Below are 19,774 nucleotides of genomic sequence, written 5' to 3'. Positions count from 1 at the left end.
CTTTATTTCAAAGTTTGATGTGGTAAATAAAAATACCACAAAGAAAGAAAGAAAAATGGAATTATAGTAGGTATATACTACACTTATAAGTAACTTAGAGCCCGTTTGGATTGGCTTATAAGTTGGCTTATAAGCTGTTTTCAGCTTTTTTGAGTGTTTGGCTGGCCAGCTTAAAGTCATTTTATGCTTAAAATAAGCTCAAAAAAATAATTGAACCCATTTGACTTAGTTTATCTAAAGCAGCTTATAAGCTGAAAACAACTTATAAGCCAAAAAAAATAAGTTGGACTACCCCAACTTATTTTTTTCAGCTTATAAGCTGCAAACAGCTTTAAGCTGTAAGCGAATCCAAACGGGCTCTTAATTACTTGTGTGTTAGCTTTTTTTTGTGGCTGTGACTGTAAAGATAAACATGGGAAGCTCCAGTTCAAGTAAGGATGATTTTTCAGTATTGGTGTTAGCATCGGATCTTGGTATTGATGCCCGACCCTTTTTAACCCATCATCAAGAACAACCCGAACCCGAAGAAACCTGGCATGATTGCCCTTCTTCTGAACAACAAGATCTTGATTCCCTCCAATTCTTTCGTCTTGAATCCGGTTCTGATAAGTCGGGTAATCGGATCTTTCGTATTGTTGGAAAATATTTTCCGGGTAAATTCTTCCAAACCCCATTTCAGTTAACCTTAGGTTTACTTAAATATTAGTGACCAATTTGTAGATTTTAGTGCTATATTGTGTCTTGAAGATAGTTGAGGTTGGGTAAAATGACCAATTTTGTGAGAGGATATATTGTATTCTCTGTGTTTGTTCAATTTTATGAGCAATTAACACTATTAAGCAGTGGCACATGAAAATTAAAGTATATTGTGAATAATAAGATGAAGTTTTGTAATTTTGAAGGTCAAAATCAATATATAGTACTCCTAGAGCCCGTTTGGATTGGCTTATAAGTTGCTTATAAGCTGTTTTCAGTTTTTTTGAGTGTTTGACTGGCCAATTTAAAGTCATTTTGTGCTTAAAATAAGCTCAAAAAAATAATTGGGCTCATTTGACTTAGCTTATCTAAAGCAAAAACAGCTTATAAGCCAAAAAAAATAAGTTAGACTATCCAACTTATTTTTTTTTAGCTTATAAGCTGCAAACAAGTTATAGGCATAAGCCCATCCAAATAGGCTCCTAGTCCTTTGTTCTTTTTTGGGATGGAGAAAGTATTTGAAATTTATGCTTCTGTTACTATAAATCATTTCATTAAGAGTAAAATGAGTGTAACATAAATTGGGATAAAGGAGTACTACTTTCCTTTTATCTTTTGAGTGTGTGTTAGCTTCTGTGCAGCTGCAATGGTTTACCTGTATTGGTGTGGCTATGTTCAGTAGTCGCGTAAAAGCTTAAATATTTGAATCTTTTGGTGATATGGGTTTGACGTGGAGGATCTCTACTGGCTATCTGAAATGTTGGTTTCCTTCTTGAAATTTTCTGAGTTGTTGTTTCTGATTATAATGGACAAATAGTAATCTGCTTGATTGATAGTATTTCCCATGCATCTGGTGTCACTGTGTTTGGTCATGTTTTTCTGTGTCACTATTGCTGTGGAGCTTACTTTGAGACCTGCATCTGTATCTAATAAACCTTCAATATTCCTATTTTACTGTATGTTTTTATTAGTTTTCTAAAAATAAAATTTGTGTGTTTTGAGCGGGTTGTGATACTCTCCCTCACCTATTGTTCCAACGTCCTTGGCGCAAGTACTCCCCAAGTATGCTTGGACTTGGTCTCTTTTTTCTTTTTGAGGTAAAGGTAACTTTATATTCACACAAAAAACTCATCATTTAGAAGTGATGAGGTCGGAATTGACGACCCACAATGGGTGGATGATATCTTAAAAAAAAAAACTAAAAAGCTTTACAGTTGCCCTATGAAATCAACTAAAACTTCTACTTCCCCCAACATATCTTGCTTACACCAAAAATAAAGTAGGCTAAAATTACCCTCCATCCCATAATAAGTATCACCTTAGCCAAATCTTTTGTCCCATAATAAGTGTCACCTTAGGAAACCAAGACATAAATTGACTAGTTTTTTTTTAATTCTACCCTTAGACAATAAAGTAACATCTAAATGATGATTGGAAAAGCCACCTGATAACTTGGTATTGTTGGATTTCCGATGTCAAAAGGTTTACTTCTTGTGCATGCTTTAATTAAAAGGTAAAAGTAATTTATTTTTATTATATAGGGGTAATTTGGTAAACTTCACATTGCATTATTAGTTTCTTAATATGCGTGTTTTTGGTTAAGGTGACACTTATTATGGGACGGAGGGAGTACCATTTTCCAAAAAAAAAAAAAAAAAAAAAAGGTAGGCTAAGACATTTCATCTTAATCTTCTTCATGCTACTGTTCTTCCCATCAAAACATCTTGCATTTCTTTCTTTCCATAACGTCCACCAAATGCATGCTGGGACAATCTTTCACCAGTCTCTTTCTTTCTTCCAAGTAGCTTCTCTGGCCGGCAACCCCTTTACAATAAATTGGATAGTTCGTTAGTAGAGTTCCCTAGCCATGATTCTGCTATTTGCTGGAATTATCTAGGAACAATATAGGATGAATCTCCCTGATGGTTCATGGTAGTCTTAATGGACACAATCAAGTAAATAGATTAGTATGATGTTTCTGCCTTCTGCACTTGCACACTGAAAAGAAAGCTACTTTGGTGTTTGAGCTTTATTTTCCTTTACTCTTTTTGTTTCGCAACTGTTCCAGTGTCTATGTTGATGTGTTAATGGGAAGAATGCACCATGCAAGCATGTTATGTTATCCAATGTCTGAAGTATGCTTTTCCCTTCAACAGCTTATCAAAGTTTCAAATGAATATCAAGTCAATCAAGTGCTAAAACTTGCTTTGAAGTTCTCTTACATTGTTTTGAACAAACCATAGATTCATAAGATGGGTCATTGATAATTTCACGTATCAATTAAGGAAAATGAATTTGGAGCAAATCTTTTTTGGATTAATTATATGAGGGACACTTGTGTGAGGAATTGACTAGAATGCTTCTTGTTTGATTCTTATAGGCCTCTATGCCAGGTTATATTGCTTCAACTCTTCAAAATACCTGTAAATAGATTTTATTGGATTTGCTTGCGTGAACTCATCGTCTGGAGTTATTTGTGATGCTACGATTGGTTCAAGGCAATTATCCATTATTCTTCATTTGTGTGTAAAACAGTAGAAAAGCCTTGGCTTTTTCTTCTCCTCATTAGTTCCTATGGCCTTCTTGCTTCAACTCTGTTTTATCGAATTCAGCTGTTTGTTTCCTTCAGATGAAAGCGCATTGACTATAACCATGAGATGATTGAATAGTCTCATACCGTACAATGTTGGACAAATACATATGCATGGATGGGAGACCTTTCCAAAGGCCTGATGTTAACCTCTAGGCTAAGTCAATTACCTCTTTGTTTTTCTTTGTGGTGACATCCACATCTTGCTCCTCCGCAGATTTCAAATCTGTTTAATTTTAATGCATGTTGGGATTCATTTGAAATTATTCGCAAAAATATATATATACATGTGACCAGTGATATTCCATCTCACATTTCTTGGTTGCTGTTTCCTTTCTGTTTGTTACCTGAGATTTTTTTAACACCTATTTACAATAATATACAGCTCTAGTTATAAGTGCTGAGCGGCTGAAAAAGTATGTCTTCAACAAAATTAGCGCGGAGCTGCCTGAGGGGCCATTCTGCATTGTCTACATGCATAGTACTGTTCAGACAGAGGATAACAACCCTGGATTGACCATCTTGAGGTGGATCTACGAAGATCTGCCTTCTGACCATAAGGACAGACTTCAGGCAGTATACTTTGTGCATCCTGGGATCCGGTCAAGGCTTGTTCTTGCAACGCTAGGCAGATTTTTCCTAAGTGGAGGGTAAGTAGTTAATTGGTTAGTTAAACTCTGCATTTTTCCCTGGCATGTTTAGTGACAGTGAAATGAAGTACCTCTATGAATATAGATAACCATCTTTAGAAATCATCTTTTGATTACTCATATTCAAATTTGTGAGGTATCATATACTTAAAAAAATTCTGGTGTAAGGGTCATATATTTTATCCCTATCAAAATTTGTTGGTTTACAGAAGGCCCTTGTAAATTAAAAAACTGAGTTTTCATCTTGAAAAAGGGGGCCTTTGACTCCAGTTACAAGGAGTCCTTATCAAGTCGAGAGTTTCTGCAGGAACTTTGACCCCAATAATTACATTTTTTGTTGTGAAAAGTTGAAACCGTCTTTCCATCGAACACGTACGTTAGACCATGATGAGCATCAATTCCAGGACAAGCAATGCTTATGTCATTGCATAACCTTGTAACATGTAAATATTTCCCATAGCCCAAGTTAGAAGCATGTTGTTTCCTTCATTTGAGAGAAATACATAGGGCATTCACTATACTATGTTTTCTCTTGGTGTAGCTTGTACTGGAAAATAAAGTATGTTAGTCGCCTGCAATACCTTTGGGACGACATAAAGAAAGGAGAGCTTGAGATTCCTGAATTTGTTCAAAAGCATGATGACATTCTAGAGCACAGGCCACTGACTGATTATGGAATTGAACCCGATCCCCTCCACCTGTCGCAGATGCCACCGACAGCCTATTCGTTCGGGAGACATGATTCTGGATGGTCATCTAGAGAGTACATGTCTTAGAAAAACTGCTAAATTCTGTACAGCATGGTAACTTATGTACCAAATCTAAGGTTTTTTTTTTTTTTTGGGTTTAGTGACGTTTCTACAACTAATATGAGCTTTGCCCTAAGCTTTCTTCTGTTTGTCTCAAGTTCAACATTTGTGTTACCATAAATTGGTACTCCATAAGTCATCTTTATCAGAATATAGAAAGTGAAGGAAAGCTGCCCTCTTAATAAAATTCCCCCTTGCTGTGTTTATTTGTGTTGCTCCTTGAGATTGTAGGTCAAGAATAAAGGCATCCTGAAGTAATACATTCATATGGTTTACTTTCTTATTTGGCTAGTATCTAACAAGCAGGATTTGGCTGACAAGGAAAATTTATGGACCGATCTCATCATCTCCACTTTGTCTGAACTACGAGATCAACCAAGGATGCCTTGGACATCTCTTTGATGCAGTGGGACGAGCGACATGACATACTAGGATCATGAACAAAAGTGTTGCCTGTCTCGGCAAATATGGGACCTCTTAACTATTCCTGTCCTTTTATGGGATCCTACTGGGATAGGTAGGCCTGAGCCTTTCTTTCCCTCCAGGGGTTAATAGCCGATCATAGAACCCTTTTTAATAAGTAGGAATCGCTATCCAACCACTCTCAGATTGGGCAGTCAGAGTCGGAGATGGGTAATTACTCATTCTTAAAACCAACTTAATGCAAATGGCTAAAACAGAATCTGCTTTATATAAATAGCAATTAAATAAAAAGCTGTTTCATGTATTTGACATCTTATGACATGGGCCAACAAGGTACACCTAATGATCTTGGTAACAAAACCAACTTACAAAGATGCTTGTTTGTAGAATCCAAAATCTCTTGTTCAGTTAGTGAAACTTTCTTATTGTTTTGGTTGTAGTGACAATGATTTTCATCTCAAAATTTCTTTTTTTCTTTGGCAAATATTCGACGTGGAACTCTTTGATATTGAATATTGCTAATTATACATGCCAATGCTACTGATTGCCAGCACTAGTTGTGTTGTCAGTAAAGGGGTAACCAACATCTTTTGAAGCACTTTCTATTTCTGGTATAGTGCTATTTTTTTTTTGCAGCTAGAGAGCCACAAGGAGGAGAGAGATATCCAAGTATGAAGTATGTGAAGGAAACAAGAGCTGTATTATCTCAAGGATTTCTTACACACGGTACAACTCTTCGGACCTCAAAAAGATACAAAACAAATAGAAAGATAAATAACAAACCTTAACCAATATACAGAGAGTCTCAGATCCTAAGAATACATGGTTAATACAAAAATTTAGAGGATAGCATAAGTATATATTACATCACTAGTTAAATAGATCATCATGGAATTTTCTTTATATTTGCCCAAATCCGAAGTATTTAATCAGAAGCAAACTTCACATATCCAGCAGCAGCATAGTGCAAAGAGGCTGCAAAAACAAAAGCAAAGAGCGGTTATATTAAGAATTCAACACGAACAATTAACATGTTGAACAATTAACAAATTGTGTGTAATAAATTTCCTTAACAGGATCAATATTTCAGGAGTTCAACTTATATACACTAACATCATAAAGTTCTTAAACACTAGTAGATCACTTTTACCTATAAAAATCGTGGCAATTGAACAGCTTTATTTTCAAGATTACTGATTTCATGCACCTTTTGCATGGTCTAATAATACTAAAGTTTCTTATACAATCGACGCATATAAGTTAAACTCATATTGCAGGGAGTCAAAGCAATATAGATGCAAATAAACATGAAAATCATTTTTCAGGCAGTCAAAGCGTAGAAGCCAATAAACATGACAATCAGAAAAACGTACCATCCTTCAAGGAAGCCCCTTTCTCCTTTTGGTTTACTTCTTGGGAAGCACTTCATCTTCTTCTTACTCTTTCCAGTTGGTGTAGATTCAGTAGGATAGCCTTTAAGCAAAAAAAATAAAAATTACTCCAATAAGATAAGTGAGTTCAACTTCTTGTTTCTTGTGTGTGTATGTGTGCAAGAGAAAGGGTTAACCCAATTCACCTTTACCGAAAAATTATATTTTCTTTATATAATTATTATTCGCTATCCGAAATCCACTGACCGAATCAATCCAATTCGGCTTGTGTAAGCGCTCCATTAAGGGGATCTTCAGACTCAGGATCCTATCCATCCCGCCATATGGCGTGAACAACTGTACTAAAACCGTTCTTCGTCGAAAAGTTATAGTTTTGTGTTTATGGAGTCAATATTACATACTTAATACATATATACATTAAATATTGAATATAAATTCTTAAAAGTACATATATATTAGATATTGAACAAATTCCTGTCTTCGTATGATCAGTTGAACACAATAATTTTCTTTATATAATTATTGGCTATCCGGGATCCACTGACCCAATCAATTCGGCTTGTGTAATTCGGCTTGTGTAAGCGTTCCATTAAGGGGATCTTCAGAAATCCTATCCATCGCCATATGGTCTGAACAACTGTGCTAAAACCGTTCTTTGTCGAAAAGTTATAGTTTTGTGTATATAGTTTTGTGTATATGGGGTCAATATTACATACATAATACATATATCCATTAAATATTGAATATAAATTCTTAAAAGTAAATATATATTAGATATTGAACAAATTCCTGACTTCGTTACTGCATATGAAGATAGGGCGTGCTTGGAAAAGAAAAACATACCTGGAGGAGGTTGGTTCAATTGGTTTTCTTGATTTTGCATAATGAAAGATGTTCGAACACAGGACAAAGAAAGAGTTATATGGAGGAAAAGAATATATCACTATATGGCAAGTAAAGAAACTGATCACTGTATGCAAAAATGAAAAGGAATATGTTGAGAATTTTGTTTGCAAATGACCACCTTTTATATATAGTACAAGTATAGTTTTGTGATGGATGGATCATGGATGAGGATCAACTAAAGGAAACTAGAAGCCAGCATCCGGTTTTTTTTCTTTTTTTACTTTTTATTGGTGGCCCCACACGGTTTTTAGTTGTCAAAAAATGAGATATGGGTAAAGTCGATTTGAAAGATAAGAACTTTTTGTCACCTTTCTATCCCACTTTTTGCTATAAAATTTCAATAGTTAGTGTTGGAGTCCACTTGTCCGCATTTTTATTTGTTAAATTAGATATCAACTATTTTCTATCTGTATATTTGTATTAGATAAATCTTTCAACCAGGGTCGATAGGACTTATATGAAATAGAAAGAAATTATGAATGTTTTTGTCTCTATTGGAAATAAAAAATTTATCTCTCATAATTTTGACTAACTTCATCTATCAACAGTTATTTATTGTCGGTTGGAATTCAAGTTTGATTTCCCATAATTTTGACTCATTTCATTAATTGGTAAACGAAATTATGTAAGTAATATTTTTGTCTCGATCGAAACTGAATTTTAGTTTTTCATAATTTTGATTCTCTTCGTTGACTGATAGACTACTCATGAATAATTATTTCTAAAACAATAGCAGCAATCCACAGTATGAAACAAAGGTTCTTTTTCTGTTTGCCTGTTTCTTCTTTACTTTACATAAAAGCTATCCTCAAAAGAGAAATATCAAATAAACAAACAAACAAAAAAGTTAATAAAATGAAAGAGGAGAAAGTGAAGATGATCACGAAAATGGTTTTCAACTTGGTATATTTTGATTGCTTTATCGTGCTAGATTCGCGTAGGGAATATTACTGGTAAAGAGGCCTCATCAAACTGATCTTTAAAAAAGGGAAAAGAATAACTGTAGTATGTGAAAATTTAAGAGATCGATATGAAAAAGCTATAGGAATATATTCTCAAAAATAGATTTTATTAAAACGTTAAAAGATTGGAAATTAAAGACAACACGGTTTTCCCCTTCTTCTTTTTTTTTTTTTTTTTGCAATTTGAAAAGAAAAAGAAAAAAAAAAACACCTTTGCAACCTATATTTTCTACATTTAAATAATAAAAAGGGTAAAGATTCCCCCACTTCTCAAAGTTTATGTCAACTTTTAAGATTGTATAAAATTATTATAAGAGGGCAAAAAACCGAATTACATGTGTCATTCGGGCTAATTTACATGGACGATGGTAAATTAGTGGCAAGTGGCAACAAGGAATTTGCTGAGCTGAAAAATAAAAGTTTATATGAGACGTTTGATTAACAACAAAAAAATTTGATCGTAATTGTAACACATGGCGTGATTAAGCAAGAGTCTATAGCTCAGAACTTAATTCTTAATTCGAGTAAATTCATAGTACTGGTAAAAGGTTATACCTTAAAAAACAAACTAGTCCGGAAAATATTTATATAAGTTGAACACAGCTACGTTTTTTGGTTTTCCTTCCCGGGACAATTCTTCATCAAATCATAAAGACTACTACTATGGTTTTCTTTAGTTTTACAAGTTTAGTCGCGATATATGTATTTTTAGTTAAAATTGTTACATTCTAAGCTCGTGCATATCAACCAGTCAAGACTTAATAGATTTATAACCGTTATTGCTTTGAACAGAATTTAGTTGATAAAAACGTTAAAATTTAAAAAGAAGATGTACATAATGGTAGTTCAAATAAGAATTTAATTGATAGACAACTTAAGAAGATTGTAAAAATAATTGATTATAAAATTCTAAACACAATTGCTTAACTGATAAGGAACTAATTATTTTTGTTCCAAGTGAATACTGGAATTTTCTGTTTGTAATCATAGTTTATTGGCAAGCCATTTTCAGAAATTGTGGTTGAAACGCTTTGGATTTGTTTCCTTAATGCTTAAATTTTTCGAAACCAGATTTGCTTATGTTACAACTTTCCTGGTATAAACTTGCTGACATTGCTTTGTCACAAATTCAAATGAAGAAGGGAAATTATGATAAGTTGAAAGCAGCATAAAACTAATTAATTTATAAAAGGCTAAAGTAGAGTTAAATGAAGTGGTATTGACCATGAAAATTCAAATAATCAACCTCAAATTATTTAGAATTGCGGTGAAATTGTATTAGATTATATCATGATCACAAACACTACTATAAATAGAGTTTTTTCTCATCAATATTTAGTGGAAAATTTGTGCTATAAAACATGATTTTCTCACCTCATTCCTGCTGAACCGGCTCACTGGGAATATGCATGGTCGAAAACAGTTTCCCATTGAAACGCTGGGAAACTTTCTAATTTTTCGTGTGAAAACACTACTAGTTAAATTTTTGTCCACTAACACTCCGTGAGAAATAGCCATTTAACCTTTTTCAATGTGAAAGTAATAGGAAAAATAAAGATTTTTTAATAGTGAAATAATGTATCACGTGGCTGATGATGACTTGTTTCAAATGGTCCAACTTATTATCACCCCTTAATGGATTGTGAAGTCATATCCGTATTAAAATTAGTGAAAGTGGAATATATTAGGGGGAAAAGTCATTTTCTTGATATTTTCTCTTTTTGCCTTTAAGTAAGATATGTAGTAGGCTTTTTCACACCGCTAGATAGTGAAACAAAAGAGATTAGAATCGTTAGTGGGTTTAATATTCAATCTAATGAGGTGAAATGGACCTTAGTCTTAAGTGTGAAGTGATATCATCACACAATGACACAAGTCAATTTTACAATTAACAAGTCCATTTATTATTGTCGTTAAAATTTTCACGGAGAATAACCTATATATATATGATGAGCCGTGAAATTACGACACATTCGATACTTATTCTTTGGGCTTTTGTGACCAGTGTTTTAAAAGGCGAGGGCGTAAGGCGGGGCGTTTTACGTCTGCCTTAGTGAAGCGTAAGCCCCGAGGCACGGGGCGTAAGCCCCATGGGGTTTTAATTTTTAATATTTTATAAAATGATATAATTATAATAAATACTTTTAAATAAGTGAAATAGCATAAAAATTTGAAGAAAACTATAAATAAGTGATATATATATATATATATATATATATATATATATATATATATATATATATATATATATATATATATATATATATGCTCTACCCCCACAAAAAAACTAATTAGAGCAATCTATTATATGCTACTTACAAGTACAAGTGACTGCTCGTTACTTTTTTGAGATAGTAGAAGACAAGATAAATAATTGGAAAAGAATATATATTAGACATTCTAGCAATAAAAAAGGTCTTGACTTTTAAATTTAATGTTTCAGTTCCTTTTTAAAACATTTGAGTAATTACATGTTGACTTTTGAGAATTTGGCCATTATATTAAGGACTTATTTAACAAATTTCGTTTTAGTTTGAAGAAGTTTTCTGGGCTTACGTCCCAACACGCCCCAACAAAAAAACTCGCCCCAAACGCCGGGCGTATGCCCCGAATTGCTGGGCGTACGCCTTTGGAGACTTTCGCCCCGACCCATCGCCCCGGGGCATTTTTGGTACGCCCCGCCCCAGGGCTCGCCTCGAAAACGCCTTTTAAAACACTGTTTGTGACTCTTCAAGCACTTTTGGTTTTACTTTTAGCATGTTTTTGTCATTTTGTAGGGAAAGATATTCGGAATGCATAACATAGCAACATGAAGCAAAATAGGTCAAGGACACACTTTTGCACAACATGCGAACTGCATGTCATGTCTGCGGATCCACAATTGCACCGCATAGCATGACAGGCCACTAAAGAAGAGAGATGAAAGGTTGCGCAATTTGTGAGATCAACATGCGATTCGCACTACTAGAAAAACTCAAATTACATGAGGATTTTCCTGAGGATTGTACAAGAAAATTCGCAGGTAATTTAGTTTCGTGCGAAATTTCCTGCCAAAAAAATCTGATGGAAAAACCTTCGTGGGTAATTATTACCTGCGGATTTTAAAATCCCCAGAAAAGTTACATGGGATTTAAAATCCCTAGATAATTATTTGCGGATATTTTGGTAAGAAATTCTAAAAATTCGCATGAAATGTTTGGTAAAAAAATTGGAAAAAATGGAATTTACTTGCGGATTTGCATAGGGAGATATCCGCAAGTTAATTCCCATGAAAATTCCCTAACTAATCTGTAGAATCTTTTTGACAAAAAAAAATTTAATATCATGAGAAAATAATAATAAACATTATTATGATTCTCCATCAACTAGAACGTACCTAACCTCCCCCCCTCCCCCCAAATCTTACTCGAGGGAGACAGCACACCACTCAGAATCTGATCTAGTACTAGAGATACTCTCAATATTATTATTTGTCTTAAGTACTAAATAAGCCAACTTTTCACAAAACTACAGCTCAACCATATTTCCCCTTGGTCCCAGGTAGTTAATGTCATTTCCTGACAAGGGAAAAGGCACGAACGAACAAGTGCAATGATGTTGCACTGACGCTTAATATTGAGTGGAATTGCACAACAGCCAGAAACGAACCGTGCATGGATGTTGCACTATAGCTTAATATTGAGTAGAATTGCACAACAATCAGCCGATGTGTGACAAAGTTTGTCCAGTTAATTTATGGTTGTTTCTCTCTCACTTTTTTTATTTCACAATTTTTTTTGTCTTATTATTTCTTTGTCATTTTTTTTTTTTTTGTTTGAGAAGGAAGCATATAACAGGATTTCACAAATGAAATGAAAATTCTATTTCAGATTAAAGTAAGTAGATCAAATTACAATTGTATAACTTGTTATTCTTAGTCATTTTTACAAAAGTTCCATTTAGTATATACCGGAAATGACAAATTTAATTCATTTCTTAGATGAAAATTGCCTTAATTAACAAGGATTAAACACGTTACATGGTTATGTAATTGGTAAAAATAAAAATAGTTCTGGCTTAGCTTTTGGAAGGCCAAAAGTGCTTATTTTTAAAAAAGTGAAGTGTTTGGCCAAGCTTTTTGAAGAAATTAAGTGTTTTTGGAAAAAGCAAAAGAAAAATAAATCCCAAAATCACTTTTTTGAAAAAGTGCACTTACAAGCATTTTTTAAAACTTGGGTAAATATTAATTGTTGGTCAAAAGTACTTTTTAAATTAATTGGTCAAACACAAACTGCTTCTCACCAAAAATATTTTTTGAAAAACACTTTTCAAATAAGCCAATTTTAGAAGGTTAGCCGAACAGGCTATAAGTCATTTCAATAATGTAACCAATAAGTTAAATCAAGAAATAATGTTTGGAAATAGAATCATAATTTCACTTGATAAGTGTCAGTAACATACTATAATTGAATTCCATAATTTCAAATATAACTGAAAAAATAACATGAGTTGAATAGATAGTTAAATATTTGTTACATCATATATGTTAATAACAAATGTAACTTATTTGTTCTCTTCTTAAGAATTAAACTTAAATTGTTCAATAATACATATTTACTATTTAGTACTCTCTCCATTTCAATTTATGTGAACCTATTTTTTAATTATTCCGTGTAAAAAAGAATGACCCCTTTCTATATTTGAAAATAATTTAACTTTATGCAATGATTTATAGCCACACGAATATATGTGACTCATTTTACACCACAAGCTTAAAAGTCTTTTCTTCTTTTTAAAATTTATGCCCTGGTCAAATGGGTTCACATAAATTGAAACAGAGAGAGTATATTTTATGAAGATATCAGCTGAAAAATGTTAAATGTTATTGTATTGTAACGTTGTTATATCCTTTTATGTTAGTCATAGTAAATTCTTAATTATTAAAAAATTTATGACAATTATTTTCTTATTGAATTTGCTCGAAACAAAAAGTAGTAACCCATTATAATGCTTAATGACTTGTAATACTCAATCTAAACCATATATCACATCACGAGATCAACATTTTCACTATATTTATCTAAATCATAGCAACAAAATCGAGAAAAGGACAAAAATGGTCCCTTAACTATGATAGTAGGTTCAAAATAGTCCCTTAACTATGCACTTAACGGTTTTAGTCCTTTAAGTTTGTTACAAGTTAACAAAAATGGTCCCTTAACTATGAGAGTAGGTTCAAAATAGTCCCTTAACTATGCACTTAACGGTTTTGGTCCTTTAAGTCTGCCATAAGTTGACAAAATGGTCCCTTAACTATGAGGGTTGGTTAAAAATAGTCCCTTAAGTATGCACTTTACGGTTTGATAATGTCAGAAAATGGTGTCTCGAAACACAAAGACCGACGGACTCTATCGATTAAAACTGAGGGAATCCATCGACAAAATAAAATACACTAGACTTTAGAAATAAATTAGAAATAGCAGAAACTAAAAAAGTTGTCACTACAAAAAACAAGCGAAAAAAATGATGGACGGAAACCGATGGATAAAATCGAGGGACACTATTTTTTTTTAATTTTTATTGTTTTTTACGAAAACCAACGGAAGTCCATCGATTATTTTTGAGGAAAAATGCGCGGAAGTCCATCCTATAACCGACTAACGTCCGTCGGTTTGTCCCGAGTTATTTGACCGATCTAGAGTTCTCACTAATTTTTCCCTTTTTTTCATAGTTCTCGTCAAATCTAACAAATAGAGTTCGATGAATATTTTGTCGAGACTAAAACTGTCAACTTATGGCAAACTTAAAGGACCAAAACCGTTAAGTGCATAGTTAAGGGACTATTTTGAACCTACTCTCATAGTTAAGGGACCGTTTTTGTTAACTTGTAACAAACTTAAAGGACTAAAACCGTTAAGTGCATAATTAAGGGACTATTTTGAACCTACTATCATAGTTAAGGGACCATTTTTGTCCTTTTCTCCACCAAAATCCATAGGTAATTCCCTAGGTAATACAATCCATGGGTCAATTTCCAAGAAATAATCCCTAGCTAAAATCGCAACAACAAAATTCCTAAGTAATTTCGCAGGTAATAAAATTCCTGGGTAACTTCCCTAAAAATAATCTTCAGCAAAAATGGCAGCAAGAATATCCCTAGGTCATTCAGTAGGTATTATAATCCCTAAATAAATCCCTAAGAAATAATCCCCATCTAAAATCGTAGCAACAAAATCCCCAAGTAATTCCGCAGATAACAAAATCCCCAAGTAATTCCGCAGATAATAAATCCCCAGGTACATTCCCAAGTAATAATCCCCAGATAAATTCGCAGCAATAAATTCCCCAAGTAATTTTCCAGATAATATAATCACCAGGTAAATCCCCAAGAAATAATTCTTAGGTAAATCCGCAAGTACCATTACCTGGGGATTTTCCTACGATTTCTCAAAGGAAATAATTTTTTTATATTTTTTGTTGTTTACCTGCGGAATTACCTTGGAAAGTGATACTTGGGGATTGTTTTCCCAAATAAATCCCCAAGTAATATTTTGGCGCTAAATGGCTCTAAATTTACTTGCAGATTCACCTGGGGAAATCATATCCACAGGTAAATATTCTAGAAATTAGGAATTTATGGATTTTCACATGAAAATCCGCAGGAATTACCTGCGGAAAAAGTTCCCAGGTAAAATTCTCATGTAATTCGAGTTTTTCTAGTAGTGTCGTATGTTAAACTTGCGATACTACAGTGTTAACGCAAACCTTGTCCGAAAATTGGGAAGCCTGAAGTCAAGAGCATAACATGCGGCTGCTGAGCATGCTTCGCGTCTCGCATGTGTATTCCTTGCGACACAACATGCGAGACGCATGTTGCGTCTGCAGGGTTATTTTTGTCTAAACTTTATGCACGTTTTTTGGGGGATATAAATACCCTCCTAGGGTTCTGAAAAATACATACTCTGCACTTATTATTGTCTTTTTATGAAAGAAACATTTATTATTGGTTGTTGAAGCTTTAAAGAGGAATCTTGCACTTTATTTTGTGGCTTTCTTCCAAAAAGCTTTGTAAGCATTATGACTACATTATTTATCTTTGTCTCTTACTTAATGCAAATGTTTAGCTAAACCCATTAGCTAAGGTTGTGGGACCAAATGTGTTAGTTATGTGATTGAGTTTCATATTTATACTTCATTTATATGTTAATGATGCATTCTATCAACTCTTCATGCTTTAACGTCTCTTGATGGTTGCACACATTATTTGTGCCTAAGTACTTTCGCTTTGCTTGAGAAATAAGGTGGAAGTTAGAAAAAGGGTTAGATAGCAAGGATTTGGGTCATTAAACCCATCTAATAGCTTGAGCTAGAGAAGGGATAGCTAACTTGTAGCATATTGGGTGTTTACATTCTCCACATTCTAAGGCTTGAGAAAGCTTAGCAATGATATTTATCAATTTGGTCGAAAGACTTTTGATAACATTAAGTAATCCATCGTTAATCGCATCTAGACATTTAAAGAGGTTGAATTGATACCCACTCGCATTACTTCCCATTGGAACCACAACCTTAGTCCCTTTCTCTAATAGTTTACATCTTATAACAACACCTTTTAGTTATTACTGAACAAACATCAAATCAATTACTATTATATTCCCCCCTCCCTTGAGATATAGACTAATAGTCGAGCGTTACACTTGATAAGTATATTTCTTCACTGTATTCTCTGTGGGATTAGACCCTAACCTAGCTGGGTTCTATATTTGACAACGACCGCTTACTCTTGATATTTAAGGCGTAATTTGGGTGTATCAAATTTTGGCGCTGTTGCTAGGGAATACGGTCTAGAAATTTACCAATTAGTGTAAAACTCTACTTTTAGTCTCTATTCTCTTCTTATTTTGTTTGTTGTTGTTGTGTTGGCTCAGGTATAATGGGTGATAATACCGATGAAGATGAAATGATTTTGGAATCGGGTGATGCAGCCGCTATTTGTCCACCTCCAGTGCAAGGAAACGGGAGTTTCCTTATTAACAATACTATGTTGCACCTGCTCAACACCAAGGGCTTATTTGGGGGTCTACCAATGGATGACCCGAATAGGCACTTAAAGAATTTTCTTGGGGTGTGCACCACTAATGTGCATCCAAATGTCTCCGCCGAGACGGTTAAGTTGAGGCTCTTCCCGTTCTCTCTCACGGGTGAAGCCACTGCATGGTTGGATGATCTTCCAGCCGGTTCTATTACTATTTGGGCGGAGTTGACTCAAGCATTCCTCAAGAAATTCTTCCCTCCTTCTCGGATGTTACAACTCCGTGACGAAATCAACAACTTTTGTCAACTTCCAATCGAGGCTCTACATGAAGCTTGGACTCGTTTCAAAAAACAAAGTAAAAAGTTGTCCAATGAATGGGTTGCCCGATAGTGTTCTTCTCTAAACATTCTACCGATCACTTGATACTGTCAACAAGTCGGTAGCAAATAATATTGCGGGTTGGTCTGTGATGGAAAACTCTTATGCTGTGATGAGTACTCTCCTAGATAATTGACAGAGACCAATGAGGCTTGGAACACTAGGGAGACGGAAGTGGATGGAGGAAGTCTTTCCAAGATTGTCTTGTCTAGGGAGACAATAAAGAAGGAAGAAGAAGAGAGAGATGCGACCATGGCAAAATTGGTCACCCAAGTGGATCTCCTCACGAAACATGTGTTGGGTGGAGGCTCCAAGCGAGTAAATATGGTAGGATCTTGTGAAGGGGATTCTATGGATGAGAATTGCTTTCAAGTTTGTGAGGAGGAAGCCAATTTTATCAACAATCAAGCGGGGGGTTCCCGTCCGAACTACCAAGGTCCTAATCAAGGATCTTGGCAGCAAGGTTAAGGGAATCAAAGTTGGAACAAAGATAGCAAAAATCAAGGATGGAGGAAAGATAGTGGAAATTCTCATTGGCGGGACAATAATCAAGGTGGTTACAACAACAATCAAGGTGGTTATAACAACAATCAAGGGAGTTATAACAACAATTACAACAACCACCAGAGCTCAAATCCCTATGTCCCACCAAAGGGAAACCAAATTATTTCGAGTCAACCATCCATTAGCGACCCTACTAGTTCTAAAATGGAAGATACGCTATCAAGAGTGTTGAAAAAGGTGGAGACAACCGATTCATTTTGCAAAGAAAAAAGGGATGAAATGAAAAGCTTGGGGAAAATTGTAGGTTCTCATTCAACGTCCATCAAGCAATTAGAGTCGCAACTTGGCCAAATCTCGGCCACTCTCAACCAAAGATAAAAGGGAACACTCCCTAGTGATATGGTTGCAAATCCAAAGAATGAGGGTGACCATAAGTGTCATGCAATCACTACTAGTAGTGGCAAGACAATTGGGGGAGAGATATTGGTGAAAAATAATGTGGTGGTCGATGATGAGAGAATAGTCGAAGAACCCATCGTTGTTGAGGAAGAAGTGACTCCAACGCAAAAGCGGGCTAGTATTGAAAAGCCCATAATAGTTGAAGATGGTCCAGAAATTAATGTAGCTTCAAAAGGCGAGGAAGCGGTAGAGGAGATGCTAATGGCTTTACCGCCCGTTCCAAAGCTCCCTCCTCCATTTACTCAACGATTGGTAAAGAAAGCGGATGATGGAGTTTGGTAAAGAAAGCTGATGATGAAAAATTTCTCAAGTTTATTGAGAGATTGAAAGGGCTTTCAATTAACATTCCCTTGGTGTAAGCACTTGAACAAATGCCCGATTATGCCAAATTCATCAAAGATCTTGTAACCAAGAGGAGACATGCTAGTTTTGAAATGGTGGGAGTTACACATCATTGTAGCTCTATTGTAACGAAGGCTTTGGTTCAAAAGAAGGAAGATCCAGGAGCTTTCACCATTACTTGCATAATTGGGATGTATAAATTTGCCAAAGCACTAGATGACCTTGGAGAAAGCATTAACTTGATGTCGCTTGCTATTTTTAACAACTGGGTTTGGGCACTCCCCGACCTACAACAATGAGATTGCTAATGGCGGATAGAACCAGGAAGAAATCGGTTGGTATCCTCTATGATGTGCTTGTGAGAGTTGATCGATTTATTTTTCCGGCCGACTTCGTGATTTTGGATTGTGAAGTTGATTTCGAGGTGTCCATAATATTGGGAAGGCCTTTCTTGTCCACAGGGCGTGCTCTTGTAGATGTGGAGAGGGGTGATCTAAAATTTAGAATGAATGATGAAGAGGTCACATTCCATATTTGCAAGTCAATGAAACAGTTGGCGGATATGAGTGTTGTGTCAGTTATTGATACAATTAATAAAGTCATGGAGACAACCGTTGAGCATGAGCATGTGGGTGATATGTTGGCAGCGGTGATAATGAACTATGAGGGAGAGAATGAAGAAGAGTTCGAGGAGACGGTTAATGCATTGATTGGGTTGGGGTCATATCACTACAATCCAAAGAAGCTTGATCTTGATTTAGAAAACCGGTCAACTCCTCCCGCAAAGCCCTCCATTATTGATCCTCCTACTTTGAAACTCAAACCTCTTCCTTCACACTTGAGGTATGAATTCCCTGGTCCCAACAACACATTGCCCGTTATTATTTTCGCTTGGTTGACGGATGAGCAAAGAGAAAGGTTGTTAGTAATCTTGAGAAGATACAAAAAAGCTATTGGTTGGTGTATTGAGGTATTCAAGGGATTCCACCCGGTATTTGTACCCATAAAATCCAACTTGATGACAAATGTGAGCCAAGCGTTGAACATCAAAGGAGGTTGAATCCTCTTATACAAGAGGTTGTGAAGATCGAAATCATCAAGTGGTTAGATGCCAGTGTTGTGTACCCTATATCGGATAGCTCTTGGGTTAGTCCAGTTCAATGCGTGCCCAAAAAGGATGGAATCGCCGTGGTTGCAAATGCTAAAAATGAATTAATTCCCACTCGCATAGTCACCGGATGGCAGGTTTGTATGGATTATCAGAAGTTGAATAAGTGGACCATAAAGGACCACTTCCCAATGCCATTCATGGATCAAATGCTTGATAGGCTCGCGAGAAGGGAATATTATTGCTTTCTTGATGGGTATTTCGGGTACAACCAAATCACCATTGCTCCCGAGGATCAAGACAAGACCACGTTCACTTATCCTTATGGGACCTTTGCTTTCAAGAGAATGCCTTTTGGGCTATGTAATGTTCCCGCAACTTTTCAACGTTGCATGATGTCTATTTTCTCCGACATGGTTGAGGAGTCTATTAAAATCTTCATGGACGACTTTTTCGTGGTAGGGGATTCTTTTGACGAATGCTTGGAGAATCTTGCCCAAATATTGAAAAGATATGAAGAGACGAACTTGATTCTAAATTAG

The 19,774-nt window shown here is 35.1% G+C and overlaps 2 protein-coding genes across 2 annotated transcripts; both read left to right on the top strand.

Moving 5' to 3' along the window:
• Positions 1-342: 342 nt before the first annotated feature.
• LOC132616166 (uncharacterized) lies at positions 343-4,951 on the top strand. Its single transcript, XM_060330771.1, has 3 exons — positions 343-653; positions 3,672-3,936; positions 4,478-4,951. Exons 1-3 carry the CDS (start codon positions 413-415, stop codon positions 4,710-4,712), a joined length of 741 nt encoding a protein of 246 aa, XP_060186754.1. The 5' UTR covers positions 343-412; the 3' UTR covers positions 4,713-4,951.
• Positions 4,952-18,153: 13,202 nt separating this feature from the next.
• LOC132613326 (uncharacterized) lies at positions 18,154-19,774 on the top strand. The gene is made up of 3 exons (XM_060327343.1): positions 18,154-18,393; positions 18,678-19,094; positions 19,157-19,774. Exons 1-3 carry the CDS (start codon positions 18,154-18,156, stop codon positions 19,772-19,774), a joined length of 1,275 nt encoding a protein of 424 aa, XP_060183326.1.

This window comes from Lycium barbarum, chromosome 10 (assembly GCF_019175385.1).
Source record: "Lycium barbarum isolate Lr01 chromosome 10, ASM1917538v2, whole genome shotgun sequence".
Classification (NCBI taxonomy): domain Eukaryota; kingdom Viridiplantae; phylum Streptophyta; class Magnoliopsida; order Solanales; family Solanaceae; genus Lycium; species Lycium barbarum.
The sequence above is the reverse complement of the archived record's forward strand: the minus strand, read 5'-3'. Positions and strand labels throughout refer to the sequence as shown.